Here is a 16876-nt window from a genome sequence, read left to right as displayed (position 1 = left end):
AGTGCTGCACTGTCAGAGGGTCAGTACTGAGGGAGTGCTGCACAGTCAGAGGATCAGTACTGAGGGAGTGCAGCACTGTCAGAGGGTCAGTAATGAGGGAGTGCTGCACAGTCAGAGGGTCAGTACTGAGTGAGTGCTGCACAGTCAGAGGATCAGTACTGAGGGAGTGCAGCACTGTCAGAGGGTCAGTAATGAGGGAGTGCTGCACAGTCAGAGGGTCAGTACTGACGGAGTACTGCACAGTCAGAGGGTCAGTACTGACGGAGTGCTGCACAGTCAGAGGGTCAGTACTGAGGGAGTGCTGCACAGTCAGAGGATCAGTACTGAGGGAGTGCAGCACTGTCAGAGGGTCAGTAATGAGGGAGTGCTGCACAGTCAGAGGGTCAGTACTGACGGAGTACTGCACAGTCAGAGGGTCAGTACTGACGGAGTGCTGCACAGTCAGAGGGTCAGTACTGAGGCAGTGCTGCACTGTCAGAGGGTCAGTACTGAGGGAGTGCTGCACAGTCAGAGGGTCAGTAATGAGGGAGTGCTGCACAGTCAGAGGGTCAGTACTGACGGAGTACTGCACTGTCAGAGGGTCAGTACTGACGGAGTACTGCACTGTTGGAGCTTTTGTCTTTCAAATGTGATATTGAAGTATGTACCCAACCTGCTCTTTCCTGGACTCCAACACTGTTTGAAGTGGGATTTGAGTAGAGCAAATCTGCATCTTACATTAAAACAGTGGCTATACTTCAAAAATTCTCAAATGGCTATAAAGTGCTTTGGGACGTCTGCAGGTCATGGTGAGTGCTGTGCCTCATTGTACAGGGTCCCAGAGAGGCAGTGTTGTTCCTGCTGGCTCTGTTTGATGAATGAAGGTAATGATCATTGAAGTGATGAGTAATTGATACACTGCAGCTCCATGTGAAATCAGACAGTCACCAATCAGAGACATCAGGAAAGGTAGAAAATCAGTTGATTTTACCTGTGGCACCGCTCTCCTGTCAGCCTGCCTGCAGATGTTACTGATGAAACTCCTAGTGCCCGTGTGCAGCTTACCTCTCAGCCAGGGTGAAGTCCTCATCCTTTATCACTGGCACCTTCTTTAGTATGTTCACTTTCTGAAATTCTTCAGAGTGTTGCTCTCCTGCAACCAGAGACACCCATCAGAAAGGCAATAGCACCCATGGAAAACTCGCCATCTCGATCCCTGCTCTCTCCCACTCATTCTTCCTCTCTATTTACTCACTCTTTGGTTTCACCCTCTCTCTCTGGTCTGGTTCCTCCCTCTCTCTCTAGTCACTCACTCTCTTTTTCTCCATCTCCCTCCAGTCTCTCCCTCTCTCTCTATTTACTCACTCTCTCTCCTGCTACTCTCTCTCTCTGGGTTCTCACTCTCTCTCTGGGTTCTCACTCTCTCTCTGGGTTCTCACTCTCTCTCTGGGTTCTCACTCTCTCTCTGGGTTCTCACTCTCTCTCTGGGTTCTCACTCTCTCTCTGGGTTCTCACTCTCTCTCTGGGTTCTCACTCTCTCTCTGGGTTCTCACTCTCTCTCTGGGTTCTCACTCTCTCTCTGGGTTCTCACTCTCTCTCTGGGTTCTCACTCTCTCTCTGGGTTCTCACTCTCTCTCTGGGTACTCACTCTCTCTCTCTGGGTTCTCACTCTCTCTCTGGGTTCTCACACTCTCTCTGGGTTCTCACTCTCTCTCTGGGTTCTCACTCTCTCTCTGGTTTCTCACTCTCTCTCTGGTTTCTCTCGCTCTGGTTTCCCACTCTCTCTCTGGTTTCTCACTCTCTCTGGTTTCTCTCTCTCTCTGCTTTCTCACTCTCTCTCTGCTTTCTCACTCTCTCTCTGCTTTCTCACTCTCTCTCTGCTTTCTCACTCTCTCTCTGCTTTCTCACTCTCTCTCTGCTTTCTCACTCTCTCTCTGCTTTCTCACTCTCTCTCTGCTTTCTCACTCTCTCTCTGCTTTCTCACTCTCTCTCTGCTTTCTCACTCTCTCTCTGCTTTCTCACTCTCTCTCTGCTTTCTCACTCTCTCTCTGCTTTCTCACTCTCTCTCTGCTTTCTCACTCTCTCTCTGCTTTCTCACGCTCTCTCTGGTTTCTCACTCTCTCTCTGGTTTCTCAGTCTCTCTCTGGTTTCTCTCTCTCTCTGTATTCTCTCTCACTCTGGATTCTCTCTCACTCTCTCTGGTTTCTCACTCTCTCTCTGGTTTCTCACTCTCTCTCTGGTTTCTCACTCTCTCTCTGGTTTCTCACTCTCTCTCTGGTTTCTCACTCTCTCTCTGGTTTCTCACTCTCTCTCTGGTTTCTCACTCTCTCCCTGGTTTCTCACTCTCTCCCTGGTTTCTCACTCTCTCCCTGGTTTCTCACTCTCTCTCTGGTTTCTCTCTCTCTCTCTCTCTGGTTTCTCACTCTCTCTCTGGTTTCTCTCTCTCTGGTTTCTCACTCTCTCTCTGGTTTCTCACTCTCTCTCTGGTTTCTCACTCTCTCTCTGGTTTCTCACTCTCTCTCTGGTTTCTCACTCTCTCTCTGGTTTCTCACTCTCTCTCTGGTTTCTCACTCTCTCTCTGGTTTCTCACTCTCTCTCTGGTTTCTCTCTCTCTCTCTCTCTCTGGTTTCACACTCTCTCTCTGGTTTCTCTCTCTCTCTCTCTCATGTTTCTGACACTCTCTCTGGTTTCTGACTCTCTCTCTGGTTTCTCACTCTCTCTCTGGTTTCTGACTCTCTCTCTGGTTTCTGACTCTCTCTCTGGTTTCTCACTCTCTCTCTGATTTCTGACTCTCTCTCTGGTTTCTCACTCTCTCTCTGGTTTCTCACTCTCTCTCTGGTTTCTCACTCTCTCTCTGGTTTCCCACTCTCTCTCTGGTTTCCCACTCTCTCTCTGGTTTCCCACTCTCTCTCTGGTTTCTCACTCTCTCTCTGGTTTCTCACTCTCTCTCTGGTTTCTCACTCTCTCTCTGGTTTCTCACTCTCTCTCTGGTTTCTCACTCTCTCTCTGGTTTCTCACTCTCTCTCTGGTTTCTCACTCTCTCTCTGGTTTCTCACTCTCTCTCTGGTTTCTCACTCTCTCTCTGGTTTCTCACTCTCTCTCTGGTTTCTCACTCTCTCTCTGGTTTCTCACTCTCTCTCTGGTTTCTCACTCTCTCTCTGGTTTCTCACTCTCTCTCTGGTTTCTCACTCTCTCTCTGGTTTCTCACTCTCTCTGGTTTCTCACTCTCTCTCTGGTTTCTCACTCTCTCTCTGGTTTCTCACTCTCTCTCTGGTTTCTCACTCTCTCTCTGGTTTCTCACTCTCTCTCTGGTTTCTCACTCTCTCTCTCTGGTTTCTCTCTCTCTCTCTGGTTTCTCAGTCTCTCACTGGTTTCTCACTCTCTCTCTGGTTTCTCACTCTCTCTCTGGTTTCTCACTCTCTCTCTGGTTTCTCACTCTCTCTCTGGTTTCTCACTCTCTCTCTGGTTTCTCACTCTCTCTCTGGTTTCTCACTCTCTCTCTGGTTTCTCACTCTCTCTCTGGTTTCTCACTCTCTCTCTGGTTTCTCACTCTCTCTCTGGTTTCTCACTCTCTCTCTGGTTTCTCACTCTCTCTCTGGTTTCTCACTCTCTCTCTGGTTTCTCACTCTCTCTCTGGTTTCTCACTCTCTCTCTGGTTTCTCACTCTCTCTCTGGTTTCTCACTCTCTCTCTGGTTTCATTCTCTCTCTCTGGTTTCATTCTCTCTGGTTTCATTCTCTCTCTCTGGTTTCTCACTCTCTCTCTGGTTTCTCTCTCTCACTGGTTTCTCACTCTCTCTCTGGTTTCTCACTCTCTGGTTTCTCACTGTCTCCCTGGTTTCTCACACTCTCTGGTTTCTCACTCTCTCTCTGGTTTCTCACTCTCTCTCTGATTTCTCACTCTCTCTCTGGTTTCTCACTCTCTCTCTGGTTTCTCACTCTCTCTCTGGTTTCTCACTCTCTCTCTGGTTTCTCACTCTCTCTCTGGTTTCTCGCGCTCTGGTTTCCCACTCTCTCTCTGGTTTCTCACTGTCTCCCTGGTTTCTCACTCTCTCTCTGGTTTCTTACTCTCTCTCTGGTTTCTCACTCTCTCTCTGGTTTCTCACTCTCTCTCTGGTTTCTCACTCTCTATCTGGTTTCTCACACTCTCTCTGGTTTCTCAGTCGCTCTCTCTGGTTTCTCACTCTCTCTCTCTGGTTTCTCACTCTCTCTCTGGTTTCTCTCTCTCTCTGCTTTCTCACTCTCTCTGCTTTCTCACTCTCTCTCTCGTTTCTCACTCTCTCTCTGGTTTCTCACTCTCTCTCTGGTTTCTCACTCTCTCTCTGGTTTCTCTCTCTCTCTGCTTTCTCACTCTCTCTCTCGTTTCTCACTCTCTCTCTGGTTTCTCACTGTCTCCCTGGTTTCTCACTCTCTCTCTGGTTTCTCATTTTCTTTCTGGTTTCTCTCGCTCTGGTTTCACCCTCTCTCTCTGGTCTGGTTCCTCCCTCTCTCTCTAGTCACTCACTCTCTTTTTCTCCATCTCCCTCCAGTCTCTCCCTCTCTCTCTATTTACTCACTCTCTCTCCTGCTACTCTCTCTCTCTGGGTTCTCACTCTCTCTCTGGGTTCTCACTCTCTCTCTGGGTTCTCACTCTCTCTCTGGGTTCTCACTCTCTCTCTGGGTTCTCACTCTCTCTCTGGGTTCTCACTCTCTCTCTGGGTTCTCACACTCTCTCTGGGTTCTCACACTCTCTCTGGGTTCTCACTCTCTCTCTGGGTTCTCACTCTCTCTCTGGGTTCTCACTCTCTCTCTGGGTTCTCACTCTCTCTCTGGGTTCTCACTCTCTCTCTGGGTTCTCACTCTCTCTCTGGGTTCTCAGTCTCTCTCTGGGTTCTCAGTCTCTCTCTATATTCTCTCTCACTCTGGATTCTCTCTCACTCTGGATTCTCTCTCACTCTCTCTGGTTTCTCACTCTCTCTCTGGTTTCTCACTCTCTCTCTGGTTTCTCACTCTCTCTCTGGTTACTCACTCTCTCTCTGGTTACTCACTCTCTCTCTGGTTTCTCACTCTCTCTCTGGTTTCTCACTCTCTCTCTGGTTTCTCACTCTCTCTCTGGTTTCTCACTCTCTCTCTGGTTTCTCACTCTCTCTCTGGTTTCTCACTCTCTCTCTGGTTTCTCACTCTCTCTCTGGTTTCTCACTCTCTCTCTGGTTTCTCACTCTCTCTCTGGTTTCTCACTCTCTCTCTGGTTTCTCACTCTCTCTCTGGTTTCTCACTCTCTCTCTGGTTTCTCACTCTCTCTCTGGTTTCTCACTCTCTCTCTGGTTTCTCACTCTCTACCTGGTTTCTCACTCTCTCCCTGGTTTCTCACTCTCTCCCTGGTTTCTCACTCTCTCCCTGGTTTCTCACTCTCTCTCTGGTTTCTCTCTCTCTCTCTCTCTGGTTTCTCACTCTCTCTCTGGTTTCTCTCTCTCTCTCTCTCTGGTTTCTCACTCTCTCTCTGGTTTCTCACTCTCTCTCTCTGGTTTCTCACTCTCTCTCTGGTTTCTCACTCTCTCTCTGGTTTCTCTCTCTCTCTCTCTCTGGTTTCTCACTCTCTCTCTGGTTTCTCTCTCTCTCTCTGGTTTCTCACTCTCTCTCTGGTTTCTCACTCTCTCTCTGGTTTCTCACTCTCTCTCTGGTTTCTCACTCTCTCTCTGGTTTCTCACTCTCTCTCTGGTTTCTCACTCTCTCTCTGGTTTCTCACTCTCTCTCTGGTTTCTCACTCTCTCTCTGGTTTCTCACTCTCTCTCTGGTTTCTCACTCTCTCTCTGGTTTCTCACTCTCTCTCTGGTTTCTCACTCTCTCTCTGGTTTCTCACTCTCTCTCTGGTTTCTCACTCTCTCTCTGGTTTCTCACTCTCTCTCTGGTTTCTCACACTCTCTGGTTTCTCACTCTCTCTCTGGTTTCTCACTCTCTCTCTGGTTTCTCACTCTCTCTCTGGTTTCTCACTCTCTCTCTGGTTTCTCACTCTCTCTCTGGTTTCTCACTCTCTCTCTCTGGTTTCTCTCTCTCTCTCTGGTTTCTCAGTCTCTCACTGGTTTCTCACTCTCTCTCTGGTTTCTCACTCTCTCTCTGGTTTCTCACTCTCTCTCTGGTTTCTCACTCTCTCTCTGGTTTCTCACTCTCTCTCTGGTTTCTCACTCTCTCTCTGGTTTCTCACTCTCTCTCTGGTTTCTCACTCTCTCTCTGGTTTCTCACTCTCTCTCTGGTTTCTCACTCTCTCTCTGGTTTCTCACTCTCTCTCTGGTTTCTCACTCTCTCTCTGGTTTCTCACTCTCTCTCTGGTTTCTCACTCTCTCTCTGGTTTCTCACTCTCTCTCTGGTTTCTCACTCTCTCTCTGGTTTCTCACTCTCTCTCTGGTTTCATTCTCTCTCTCTGGTTTCATTCTCTCTGGTTTCATTCTCTCTCTCTGGTTTCTCACTCTCTCTCTGGTTTCTCTCTCTCACTGGTTTCTCACTCTCTCTCTGGTTTCTCACTCTCTGGTTTCTCACTGTCTCCCTGGTTTCTCACACTCTCTGGTTTCTCACTCTCTCTCTGGTTTCTCACTCTCTCTCTGATTTCTCACTCTCTCTCTGGTTTCTCACTCTCTCTCTGGTTTCTCACTCTCTCTCTGGTTTCTCACTCTCTCTCTGGTTTCTCACTCTCTCTCTGGTTTCTCGCGCTCTGGTTTCCCACTCTCTCTCTGGTTTCTCACTGTCTCCCTGGTTTCTCACTCTCTCTCTGGTTTCTTACTCTCTCTCTGGTTTCTCACTCTCTCTCTGGTTTCTCACTCTCTCTCTGGTTTCTCACTCTCTATCTGGTTTCTCACACTCTCTCTGGTTTCTCAGTCGCTCTCTCTGGTTTCTCACTCTCTCTCTCTGGTTTCTCACTCTCTCTCTGGTTTCTCTCTCTCTCTGCTTTCTCACTCTCTCTGCTTTCTCACTCTCTCTCTCGTTTCTCACTCTCTCTCTGGTTTCTCACTCTCTCTCTGGTTTCTCACTCTCTCTCTGGTTTCTCTCTCTCTCTGCTTTCTCACTCTCTCTCTCGTTTCTCACTCTCTCTCTGGTTTCTCACTGTCTCCCTGGTTTCTCACTCTCTCTCTGGTTTCTCATTTTCTTTCTGGTTTCTCTCGCTCTGGTTTCACCCTCTCTCTCTGGTCTGGTTCCTCCCTCTCTCTCTAGTCACTCACTCTCTTTTTCTCCATCTCCCTCCAGTCTCTCCCTCTCTCTCTATTTACTCACTCTCTCTCCTGCTACTCTCTCTCTCTGGGTTCTCACTCTCTCTCTGGGTTCTCACTCTCTCTCTGGGTTCTCACTCTCTCTCTGGGTTCTCACTCTCTCTCTGGGTTCTCACTCTCTCTCTGGGTTCTCACTCTCTCTCTGGGTTCTCACACTCTCTCTGGGTTCTCACACTCTCTCTGGGTTCTCACTCTCTCTCTGGGTTCTCACTCTCTCTCTGGGTTCTCACTCTCTCTCTGGGTTCTCACTCTCTCTCTGGGTTCTCACTCTCTCTCTGGGTTCTCACTCTCTCTCTGGGTTCTCAGTCTCTCTCTGGGTTCTCAGTCTCTCTCTATATTCTCTCTCACTCTGGATTCTCTCTCACTCTGGATTCTCTCTCACTCTCTCTGGTTTCTCACTCTCTCTCTGGTTTCTCACTCTCTCTCTGGTTTCTCACTCTCTCTCTGGTTACTCACTCTCTCTCTGGTTACTCACTCTCTCTCTGGTTTCTCACTCTCTCTCTGGTTTCTCACTCTCTCTCTGGTTTCTCACTCTCTCTCTGGTTTCTCACTCTCTCTCTGGTTTCTCACTCTCTCTCTGGTTTCTCACTCTCTCTCTGGTTTCTCACTCTCTCTCTGGTTTCTCACTCTCTCTCTGGTTTCTCACTCTCTCTCTGGTTTCTCACTCTCTCTCTGGTTTCTCACTCTCTCTCTGGTTTCTCACTCTCTCTCTGGTTTCTCACTCTCTCTCTGGTTTCTCACTCTCTCTCTGGTTTCTCACTCTCTCTCTGGTTTCTCACTCTCTACCTGGTTTCTCACTCTCTCCCTGGTTTCTCACTCTCTCCCTGGTTTCTCACTCTCTCCCTGGTTTCTCACTCTCTCTCTGGTTTCTCTCTCTCTCTCTCTCTGGTTTCTCACTCTCTCTCTGGTTTCTCTCTCTCTCTCTCTCTGGTTTCTCACTCTCTCTCTGGTTTCTCACTCTCTCTCTCTGGTTTCTCACTCTCTCTCTGGTTTCTCACTCTCTCTCTGGTTTCTCTCTCTCTCTCTGGTTTCTCTCTCTCTCTCTCTCTGGTTTCTCACTCTCTCTCTGGTTTCTCTCTCTCTCTCTCTCATGTTTCTGACTCTCTGGTTTCTGACTCTCTCTCTGGTTTCTGACTCTCTCTCTGGTTTCTGACTCTCTCTCTGGTTTCTCACTCTCTCTCTGGTTTCTCACTCTCTCTCTGGTTTCTCACTCTCTCTCTGGTTTCTCACTCTCTCTCTGGTTTCTCACTCTCTCTCTGGTTTCTCACTCTCTCTCTGGTTTCCCACTCTCTCTCTGGTTTCCCACTCTCTCTCTGGTTTCCCACTCTCTCTCTGGTTTCCCACTCTCTCTCTGGTTTCCCACTCTCTCTCTGGTTTCTCACTCTCTCTCTGGTTTCTCACTCTCTCTCTGGTTTCTCACTCTCTCTCTGGTTTCTCACTCTCTCTCTGGTTTCTCACTCTCTCTCTGGTTTCTCACTCTCTCTCTGGTTTCTCACTCTCTCTCTGGTTTCTCACTCTCTCTCTGGTTTCTCACTCTCTCTCTGGTTTCTCACTCTCTCTCTGGTTTCTCACTCTCTCTCTGGTTTCTCACTCTCTCTCTGGTTTCTCACTCTCTCTCTGGTTTCTCACTCTCTCTCTGGTTTCTCACTCTCTCTCTGGTTTCTCACTCTCTCTCTGGTTTCTCACTCTCTCTCTGGTTTCTCACTCTCTCTGGTTTCTCACTCTCTCTCTGGTTTCTCACTCTCTCTCTGGTTTCTCACTCTCTCTCTGGTTTCTCACTCTCTCTCTGGTTTCTCACTCTCTCTCTCTGGTTTCTCACTCTCTCTCTGGTTTCTCACTCTCTCTCTCTGGTTTCTCACTCTCGTTCTGATTTCTCACTCTCTCTCTGGTTTCTCACTCTCTCTGGTTACGCTCTCGCTCTCTCTGGTTTCTCACTCTCTCTCTCTGGTTTCTCACTCTATCTGGTTTCTCTCTCTCTCTCTCTCTGGTTTCTCTCTCGCTCTCTCTGGTTTCTCTCTCGCTCTCTCTGGTTTCTCTCTCGCTCTCTCTGGTTTCTCTCTTGCTCTCTCTGGTTTCTATCTCTCTCTCTCTGGTTTCTCACTCTCTCTCTGGTTTCTCACTCTCTCTCTGGTTTCTCACTCTCTCTCTGGTTTCTCACTCTCTCTCTGGTTTCTCACTCTCTCTCTGGTTTCTCACTCTCTCTCTGGTTTCTCACTCTCTCTCTGGTTTCTCACTCTCTCTCTGGTTTCTCACTCTCTCTCTGGTTTCTCACTCTCTCTCTGGTTTCTCACTCTCTCTCTGGTTTCTCACTGTCTCCCTGGTTTCTCACTCCCTCTCTGGTTTCTCACTCTCTCTCTGGTTTCTCACTCTCTCTCTGCTTTCTCTCGCTCTGGTTTCCCACTCTCTCTCTGGTTTCTCACTCTCTCTCTGGTTTCTCTCGCTCTGGTTTCCCACTCTCTCTCTGGTTTCTCTCTCTCTCTCTCTCTCTCTGCTTTCTCACTCTCTCTCTCGTTTCTCACTCTCTCTCTCGTTTCTCTCTCTCTCTGGTTTCTCTCTCTCTCTGGTTTCTCTCTCTCTCTGGTTTCTCTCTCTCTCTCTCTCTCTGGTTTCTCACTCTCTCTCTGGTTTCTCACTCTCTCTCTGGTTTCTCACTCTCTCCCTGGTTTCCCACTCTCTCTCTGGTTTCTCACTCTCTATCAGGTTTCTCACTCTTTCTGGTTTCCCACTCTATCTCTGGTTTCTTACTCTCTCTCGGGTTTCTCGCGCACTGGTTTCCCACTCTCTCTCTGGTTTCTCACTCTCTCTCTGGTTTCTCTCACTCTCTCTCTGGTTTCTCACTCTCTCTGGTTTCTCACTCTCTCTCTGGTTTCTCACTCTCTCTCTGGTTTCTCACTCTCTCTCTGGTTTCTCACTCTCTATCTGGTTTCTCACTCTCTATCTGGTTTCTCACTCTCTCTCTGGTTTCCCGCTCGCTCTCTCTGGTTTCTCACTCTCTCTCTCTGGTTTCTCACTCTCTCTCTGGTTTCTCACTCTCTCTCTGGTTTCTCTCTCTCTGGTTTCTCTCTCTCTCTCTCTCTGGTTTCTCACTTTCTCTCTGGTTTCTCTCTCTCTCTCTCTCTGGTTTCTCTCTCTCTGGTTTCTCACTCTCTCTCTGGTTTCTCTCTCTCTCTCTGGTTTCTCTCTCTCTCTCTCTCTGGTTTCTCACTTTCTCTCTGGTTTCTCTCTCTCTCTCTCTCTCTGGTTTCTCACTCTCTCTCTGGTTTCTCACTGTCTCTCTCCGGTTTCCCGCCCCCCCCTCTCTCTCTCTCCGGTTTCCCGCCCCCCCTCTCTCTCTCTCCGGTTTCCCGCCCCCCCCTCTCTCTCTCTCTCCGGTTTCCCGCCCCCCCCTCTCTCTCTCTCCGGTTTCCCGCCCCCCCCCTCTCTCTCTCTCCGGTTTCCCGCCCCCCCCCTCTCTCTCTCTCCGGTTTCCCGCCCCCCCCCCTCTCTCTCTCTCCGGTTTCCCGCCCCCCCCCCCTCTCTCTCTCTCCGGTTTCCCGCCCCCCCCCTCTCTCTCTCTCCGGTTTCCCGCCCCCCCCCCTCTCTCTCTCTCCGGTTTCCCGCCCCCCCCCCTCTCTCTCTCTCCGGTTTCCCGCCCACCCCCTCTCTCTCTCTCCGGTTTCCCGCCCCCCCCCCTCTCTCTCTCTCCGGTTTCCCCCCCCTCTCTCTCCCTCCGGTTTCCCGCCCCCTCTCTCCCTCCGGTTTCCCGCCCCCTCTCTCCCTCTGGTTTCCCGCCCCCTCTCTCCCTCTGGTTTCCCGCCCCCTCTCTCCCTCTGGTTTCCCGCCCCCTCTCTCCCTCTGGTTTCCCGCCCCCTCTCTCCCTCTGGTTTCCCGCCCCCTCTCTCCCTCTGGTTTCCCGCCCCCTCTCTCCCTCTGGTTTCCCGCCCCCTCTCTCCCTCTGGTTTCCCGCCCCCTCTCTCCCTCTGGTTTCCCGCCCCCTCTCTCCCTCTGGTTTCCCGCCACCTCTCTCCCTCTGGTTTCCCGCCCCCTCTCTCCCTCTGGTTTCCCGCCCCCTCTCTCCCTCTGGTTTCCCGCCCCCTCTCTCCCTCTGGTTTCCCGCCCCCTCTCTCCCTCTGGTTTCCCGCCCCCTCTCTCCCTCTGGTTTCCCGCCCCCTCTCTCCCTCTGGTTTCCCGCCCCCTCTCTCCCTCTGGTTTCCCGCCCCCTCTCTCCCTCTGGTTTCCCGCCCCCTCTCTCCCTCTGGTTTCCCGCCCCCTCTCTCCCTCTGGTTTCCCGCCCCCTCTCTCCCTCTGGTTTCCCGCCCCCTCTCTCCCTCTGGTTTCCCGCCCCCTCTCTCCCTCTGGTTTCCCGCCCCCTCTCTCCCTCTGGTTTCCCGCCCCCTCTCTCCCTCTGGTTTCCCGCCCCCTCTCTCCCTCTGGTTTCCCGCCCCCTCTCTCCCTCTGGTTTCCCGCCCCCTCTCTCCCTCTGGTTTCCCGCCCCCTCTCTCCCTCTGGTTTCCCGCCCCCTCTCTCCCTCTGGTTTCCCGCCCCCTCTCTCCCTCTGGTTTCCCGCCCCCTCTCTCCCTCTGGTTTCCCGCCCCCTCTCTCCCTCTGGTTTCCCGCCCCCTCTCTCCCTCTGGTTTCCCGCCCCCTCTCTCCCTCTGGTTTCCCGCCCCCTCTCTCCCTCTGGTTTCCCGCCCCCTCTCTCCCTCTGGTTTCCCGCCCCCTCTCTCCCTCTGGTTTCCCGCCCCCTCTCTCCCTCTGGTTTCCCGCTCTCTCTCCGGTTTCTCGCTCTCTCTCCGGTTTCACGCTCTCTCTCCGGTTTCACGCTCTCTCTCCGGTTTCACGCTCTCTCTCCGGTTTCACGCTCTCTCTCCGGTTTCACGCTCTCTCTCCGGTTTCACGCTCTCTCTCCGGTTTCACGCTCTCTCTCCGGTTTCACACTCTCTCTCCGGTTTCACACTCTCTCTCCGGTTTCACACTCTCTCTCCGGTTTCACACTCTCTCTCCGGTTTCACACTCTCTCTCCGGTTTCTCACTCTCTCTCTCTCTCTGGTTTCTCTCTCTCTCTGGTTTCTCACTCTCTCTGGTTTCTCACTCTCTCTGGTTTCTCACTCTCTCTGGTTTCTCACTCTCTCTGGTTTCTCACTCTCTCTGGTTTCTCACTCTCTCTGGTTTCTCACTCTCTCTCCGGTTTACCACTCTCTCTCCGGTTTCTCACTCTCTCTCCCTGGTTTCTCTCTCTCTCTCTCTCTGGTTTCTCTCTCTCCGGTTTACCACTCTCTCTCCGGTTTCTCACTCTCTCTCCCTGGTTTCTCTCTCTCTCTCTCTCTCTCTCTCTCTGGTTTCTCTCTCTCTCTCTCTCTGGTTCCTCACTCTCTCTCTCTCTGGTTCCTCACTCTCTCTCTCTCTGGTTCCTCACTCTCTCTCTCTCTGGTTCCTCACTCTCTCTCTCTCTGGTTCCTCACTCTCTCTCTCTCTGGTTCCTCACTCTCTCTCTCTCTGGTTCCTCACTCTCTCTCTCTCTGGTTCCTCACTCTCTCTCTCTCTGGTTCCTCACTCTCTCTCTCTCTGGTTCCTCACTCTCTCTCTCTCTGGTTCCTCACTCTCTCTCTCTCTGGTTCCTCACTCTCTCTCTCTCTGGTTCCTCACTCTCTCTCTCTCTGGTTCCTCACTCTCTCTCTCTCGGGTTCCTCACTCTCTCTCTCTCTGGTTCCTCACTCTCTCTCTCTCTGGTTCCTCACTCTCTCTCTCTCTGGTTCCTCACTCTCTCTCTCTCTGGTTCCTCACTCTCTCTCTCTCTGGTTCCTCCCTCTCTTTCTCTCTGGTTCCTCACTCTCTCTCTCTCTGGTTCCTCACTCTCTCTCTCTCTGGTTCCTCACTCTCTCTCTCTCTGGTTCCTCACTCTCTCTCTCTCTGGTTCCTCACTCTCTCTCTCTCTGGTTCCTCACTCTCTCTCTCTCTGGTTCCTCACTCTCTCTCTCTCTGGTTCCTCACTCTCTCTCTGGTTTCTCACTCTCTCTCTGGTTTCTCACTCTCTCTCTGGTTTCTCATTCTCTCTCTGATTTCTCACTCTCTCTCTGGTTTCTCACTCTCTCTCTGGTTTCTCACTCTCTCTCTGGTTTCTCACTCTCTCTCTGGTTTCTCACTCTCTCTCTGGTTTCTCACTCTCTCTCTGGTTTCTCACTCTCTCTCTGGTTTCTCACTCTCTCTCTGGTTTCCCACTCTCTATCTGGTTTCCCACTCTCTATCTGGTTTCCCACTCTCTTGTTTCTCACTCTCCCTCACTCTCTCTGGTTTCTCACTCTCTCTCTGGTTTCCCACTCTCTCTCTCTGGTTTCTCACTCTCTCTCTCTGGTTTCTCACTCTCTCTCTCTGGTTTCCCACTCTCTCTCTGGTTTCTCACTCTCTCTCTGGTTTCTCACTCTTTCTCTGGATTCTCTCTCTCTGGATTCTCTCTCTCTCTCTGGATTCTCTCTCTCTCTCTGGATTCTCTCCCTCTCTCTCTGGTTCCTCACTCTCTCTCTGGTTTCTCTCTCTCTCTCTGGTTTCTCTCTCTCTCTCTCTGGTTTCTCGCTCTCTCTCTCTGGTTTCTCACTCTCTCTCTGGTTTCTCACTCTCTCTCTGGTTTCTCTCTCTCTGGTTTCTCTCTCTCTGGTTTCTCTCTCTCTGGTTTCTCTCTCTCTGGTTTCTCTCTCTCTGGTTTCTCTCTCTCTCTCTCTGGTTCCTCACTCTCTCTCTCTGGTTCATAGAACATAGAACATAGAACAATACAGCGCAGTACAGGCCCTTCGGCCCACGATGTTGCACCGAAACAAAAGCCATCTAACCTACACTATACCATTATCATCCATATGTTTATCCAATAAACTTTTAAATGCCCTTAATGTTGGCGAGTTCACTACTGTAGCAGGTAGGGCATTCCACGGCCTCACTACTCTTTGCGTAAAGAACCTACCCCTGACCTCTGTCCTATATCTATTACCCCTCAGTTTAAGGCTATGTCCCCTCGTGCTAGCCATTTCCATCCGCGGGAGAAGGCTCTCACTGTCCACCCTATCTAACCCTCTGATCATTTTGTATGCCTCTATTAAGTCTCCTCTTAACCTTCTTCTCTCTAACGAAAACAACCTCAAGTCCATCAGCCTTTCCTCATAAGATTTTCCCTCCATACCAGGCAACATCCTGGTAAATCTCCTCTGCACCCGCTCCAAAGCCTCCACGTCCTTCCTATAATGCGGTGACCAGAACTGTACGCAATACTCCAAATGCGGCCGGACCAGAGTTCTGTACTCTGTACAGAGAGAGTTCCTCACTCTCTCTCTGGTTTCTCTCTCTCTCTCTGGTTTCTCACACTCTCTCTGGTTTCTCTCACTCTCTCTCTCTCTGGTTCCTCACTCTCTCTCTCTCTCTGGTTCCTCACTCTCTCTCTCTCTGGTTCCTCACTCTCTCTCTCTCTGGTTCCTCACTCTCTCTCTCTCTGGTTCCTCACTCTCTCTCTCTCTGGTTCCTCACTCTCTCTCTCTCTGGTTCCTCACTCTCTCTCTCTCTGGTTCCTCACTCTCTCTCTGGTTCCTCACTCTCTCTCTGGTTTCTCACTCTCTCTCTGGTTCCTCACTCTCTCTCTCTGGTTCCTCACTCTCTCTCTCTGGTTCCTCACTCTCTCTCTCTGGTTCCTCACTCTCTCTCTCTGGTTCCTCACTCTCTCTCTCTGGTTCCTCACTCTCTCTCTCTGGTTCCTCACTCTCTCTCTCTGGTTCCTCACTCTCTCTCTCTGGTTCCTCACTCTCTCTCTCTGGTTCCTCACTCTCTCTCTCTGGTTCCTCACTCTCTCTCTATGGTTCCTCACTCTCTCTCTATGGTTCCTCACTCTCTCTCTCTGGTTCCTCACTCTCTCTCTCTGGTTCCTCACTCTCTCTCTCTGGTTCCTCACTCTCTCTCTCTCTGGTTCCTCACTCTCTCTCTCTGGTTCCTCACTCTCTCTCTCTGGTTCCTCACTCTCTCTCTCTGGTTCCTCACTCTCTCTCTCTGGTTCCTCACTCTCTCTCTCTGGTTCCTCACTCTCTCTCTCTGGTTCCTCACTCTCTCTCTCTGGTTCCTCACTCTCTCTCTCTGGTTCCTCACTCTCTCTCTTTGGTTCCTCACTCTCTCTCTCTGGTTCCTCACTCTCTCTCTCTGGTTCCTCACTCTCTCTCTCTCTGGTTCCTCACTCTCTCTCTCTCTGGTTCCTCACTCTCTCTCTCTCTGGTTCCTCACTCTCTCTCTCTCTGGTTCCTCACTCTCTCTCTCTCTGGTTCCTCACTCTCTCTCTCTGGTTCCTCACTCTCTCTCTCTGGTTCCTCACTCACTCTCTCTCTCTGGTTCCTCACTCTCTCTCTCTGGTTTCTCTCTCTCTCTCTCTGGTTCCTCACTCTCTCTCTCTGGTTCCTCACTCTCTCTCTCTGGTTCCTCACTCTCTCTCTCTGGTTTCTCTCTCTCTCTCTCTGGTTTCTCTCTCTCTCTCTCTGGATACTCTCTCTCTCTCTCTGGTTCCACTCTCTCTCTCTCTGGTTCCACTCTCTCTCTCTGGTTTCTCTCTCTCTCTCTGGTTTCCCACTCTCTTGTTTCTCACTCTCCCTCACTCTCTCTGGTTTCCCACTCTCTCTCTGGTTTCTCTCTCTCTCTCTCTGGTTTCTCACTCTCTCTCTCTGGTTTCTCACTCTCTCTCTCTGGTTTCTCACTCTCTCTCTCTGGTTTCTCACTCTCTCTCTCTGGTTTCTCACTCTCTCTCTCTGGTTTCTCACTCTCCCTCTGGTTCCTCTCTCTCTCTCTGGTTTCTCTCTCTCTCTCTCTGGTTTCTCTCTCTCTCTCTCTGGTTTCTCTCTCTCTCTCTCTGGTTTCTCTCTCTCTCTCTCTGGTTTCTCTCTCTCTCTCTCTGGTTTCTCTCTCTCTCTCTCTGGTTTCTCTCTCTCTCTCTCTGGTTTCTCTCTCTCTCTCTCTGGTTTCTCTCTCTCTCTCTCTCTCTGGTTTCTCTCTCTCTCTCTCTGGTTTCCCACTCTCTCTCTGGTTTCTCACTCTCTCTCTTGTTTCTCTCTCTCTCTGGTTTCTCACTCTCTGTCTCTGGTTTCTCACTCTCTGTCTCTGGTTTCTCACTCTCTCTCTCTGGTTTCTCACTCTCTCTCTCTGGTTTCTCACTCTCTCTCTCTGGTTTCTCACTCTCTCTCTCTGGTTTCTCACTCTCTCTCTCTGGTTTCTCACTCTCTCTCTCTGGTTTCTCACTCTCTCTCTCTGGTTTCTCACTCTCTCTCTCTGGTTTCTCACTCTCTCCCTCTGGTTTCTCACTCTCTCTCTGGTTCCTCTCTCTCTCTCTGGTTCCTCACTCTCTCGCTGGTTTCTCTCTCTCTCTCTCTGGTTTCTCTCTCTCTGGTTTCTCACCCTCTCTCTGGTTTCTCTCTCTCTCTCTCTGGTTTCTCTCTCTCTGGTTTCTCACCCTCTCTCTGGTTTCTCTCTCTCTCTCTCTGGTTCCTCACTCTCTCTCTGGTTTCTCTCTCTCTCTCTCTGGTTTCTCTCTCTCTGGTTTCTCACCCTCTCTCTGGTTTCTCTCTCTCTCTCTCTGGTTTCGCACTCTTTCTCTGGATTCTCTCTCTCTGGATTCTCTCTCTCTCTCTGGATTCTCTCTCTCTCTCTGGATTCTCTCCCTCTCTCTCTG

At 50.7% G+C, this 16876-nt stretch overlaps 1 protein-coding gene across 1 annotated transcript in view; it reads right to left on the bottom strand.

Annotated features, from left to right (window-relative positions):
• LOC140410714 (glutathione S-transferase theta-1-like) overlaps nt 1-16876 on the bottom strand; it is a 54137-nt gene that overhangs the window by 18500 nt on the left and 18761 nt on the right. The window contains exon 2 of the mRNA XM_072499162.1: nt 1045-1132. Within this exon, the coding sequence (XP_072355263.1) occupies nt 1045-1132 (88 nt within the window). The remainder of the gene's footprint in view (nt 1-1044; nt 1133-16876) is intronic.

Source organism: Scyliorhinus torazame, chromosome 1, assembly GCF_047496885.1.
Source record: "Scyliorhinus torazame isolate Kashiwa2021f chromosome 1, sScyTor2.1, whole genome shotgun sequence".
Taxonomy (NCBI): domain Eukaryota; kingdom Metazoa; phylum Chordata; class Chondrichthyes; order Carcharhiniformes; family Scyliorhinidae; genus Scyliorhinus; species Scyliorhinus torazame.
Note: the sequence above shows the minus strand (reverse complement) of the source record. Positions and strands in the feature narration are given on the sequence as shown.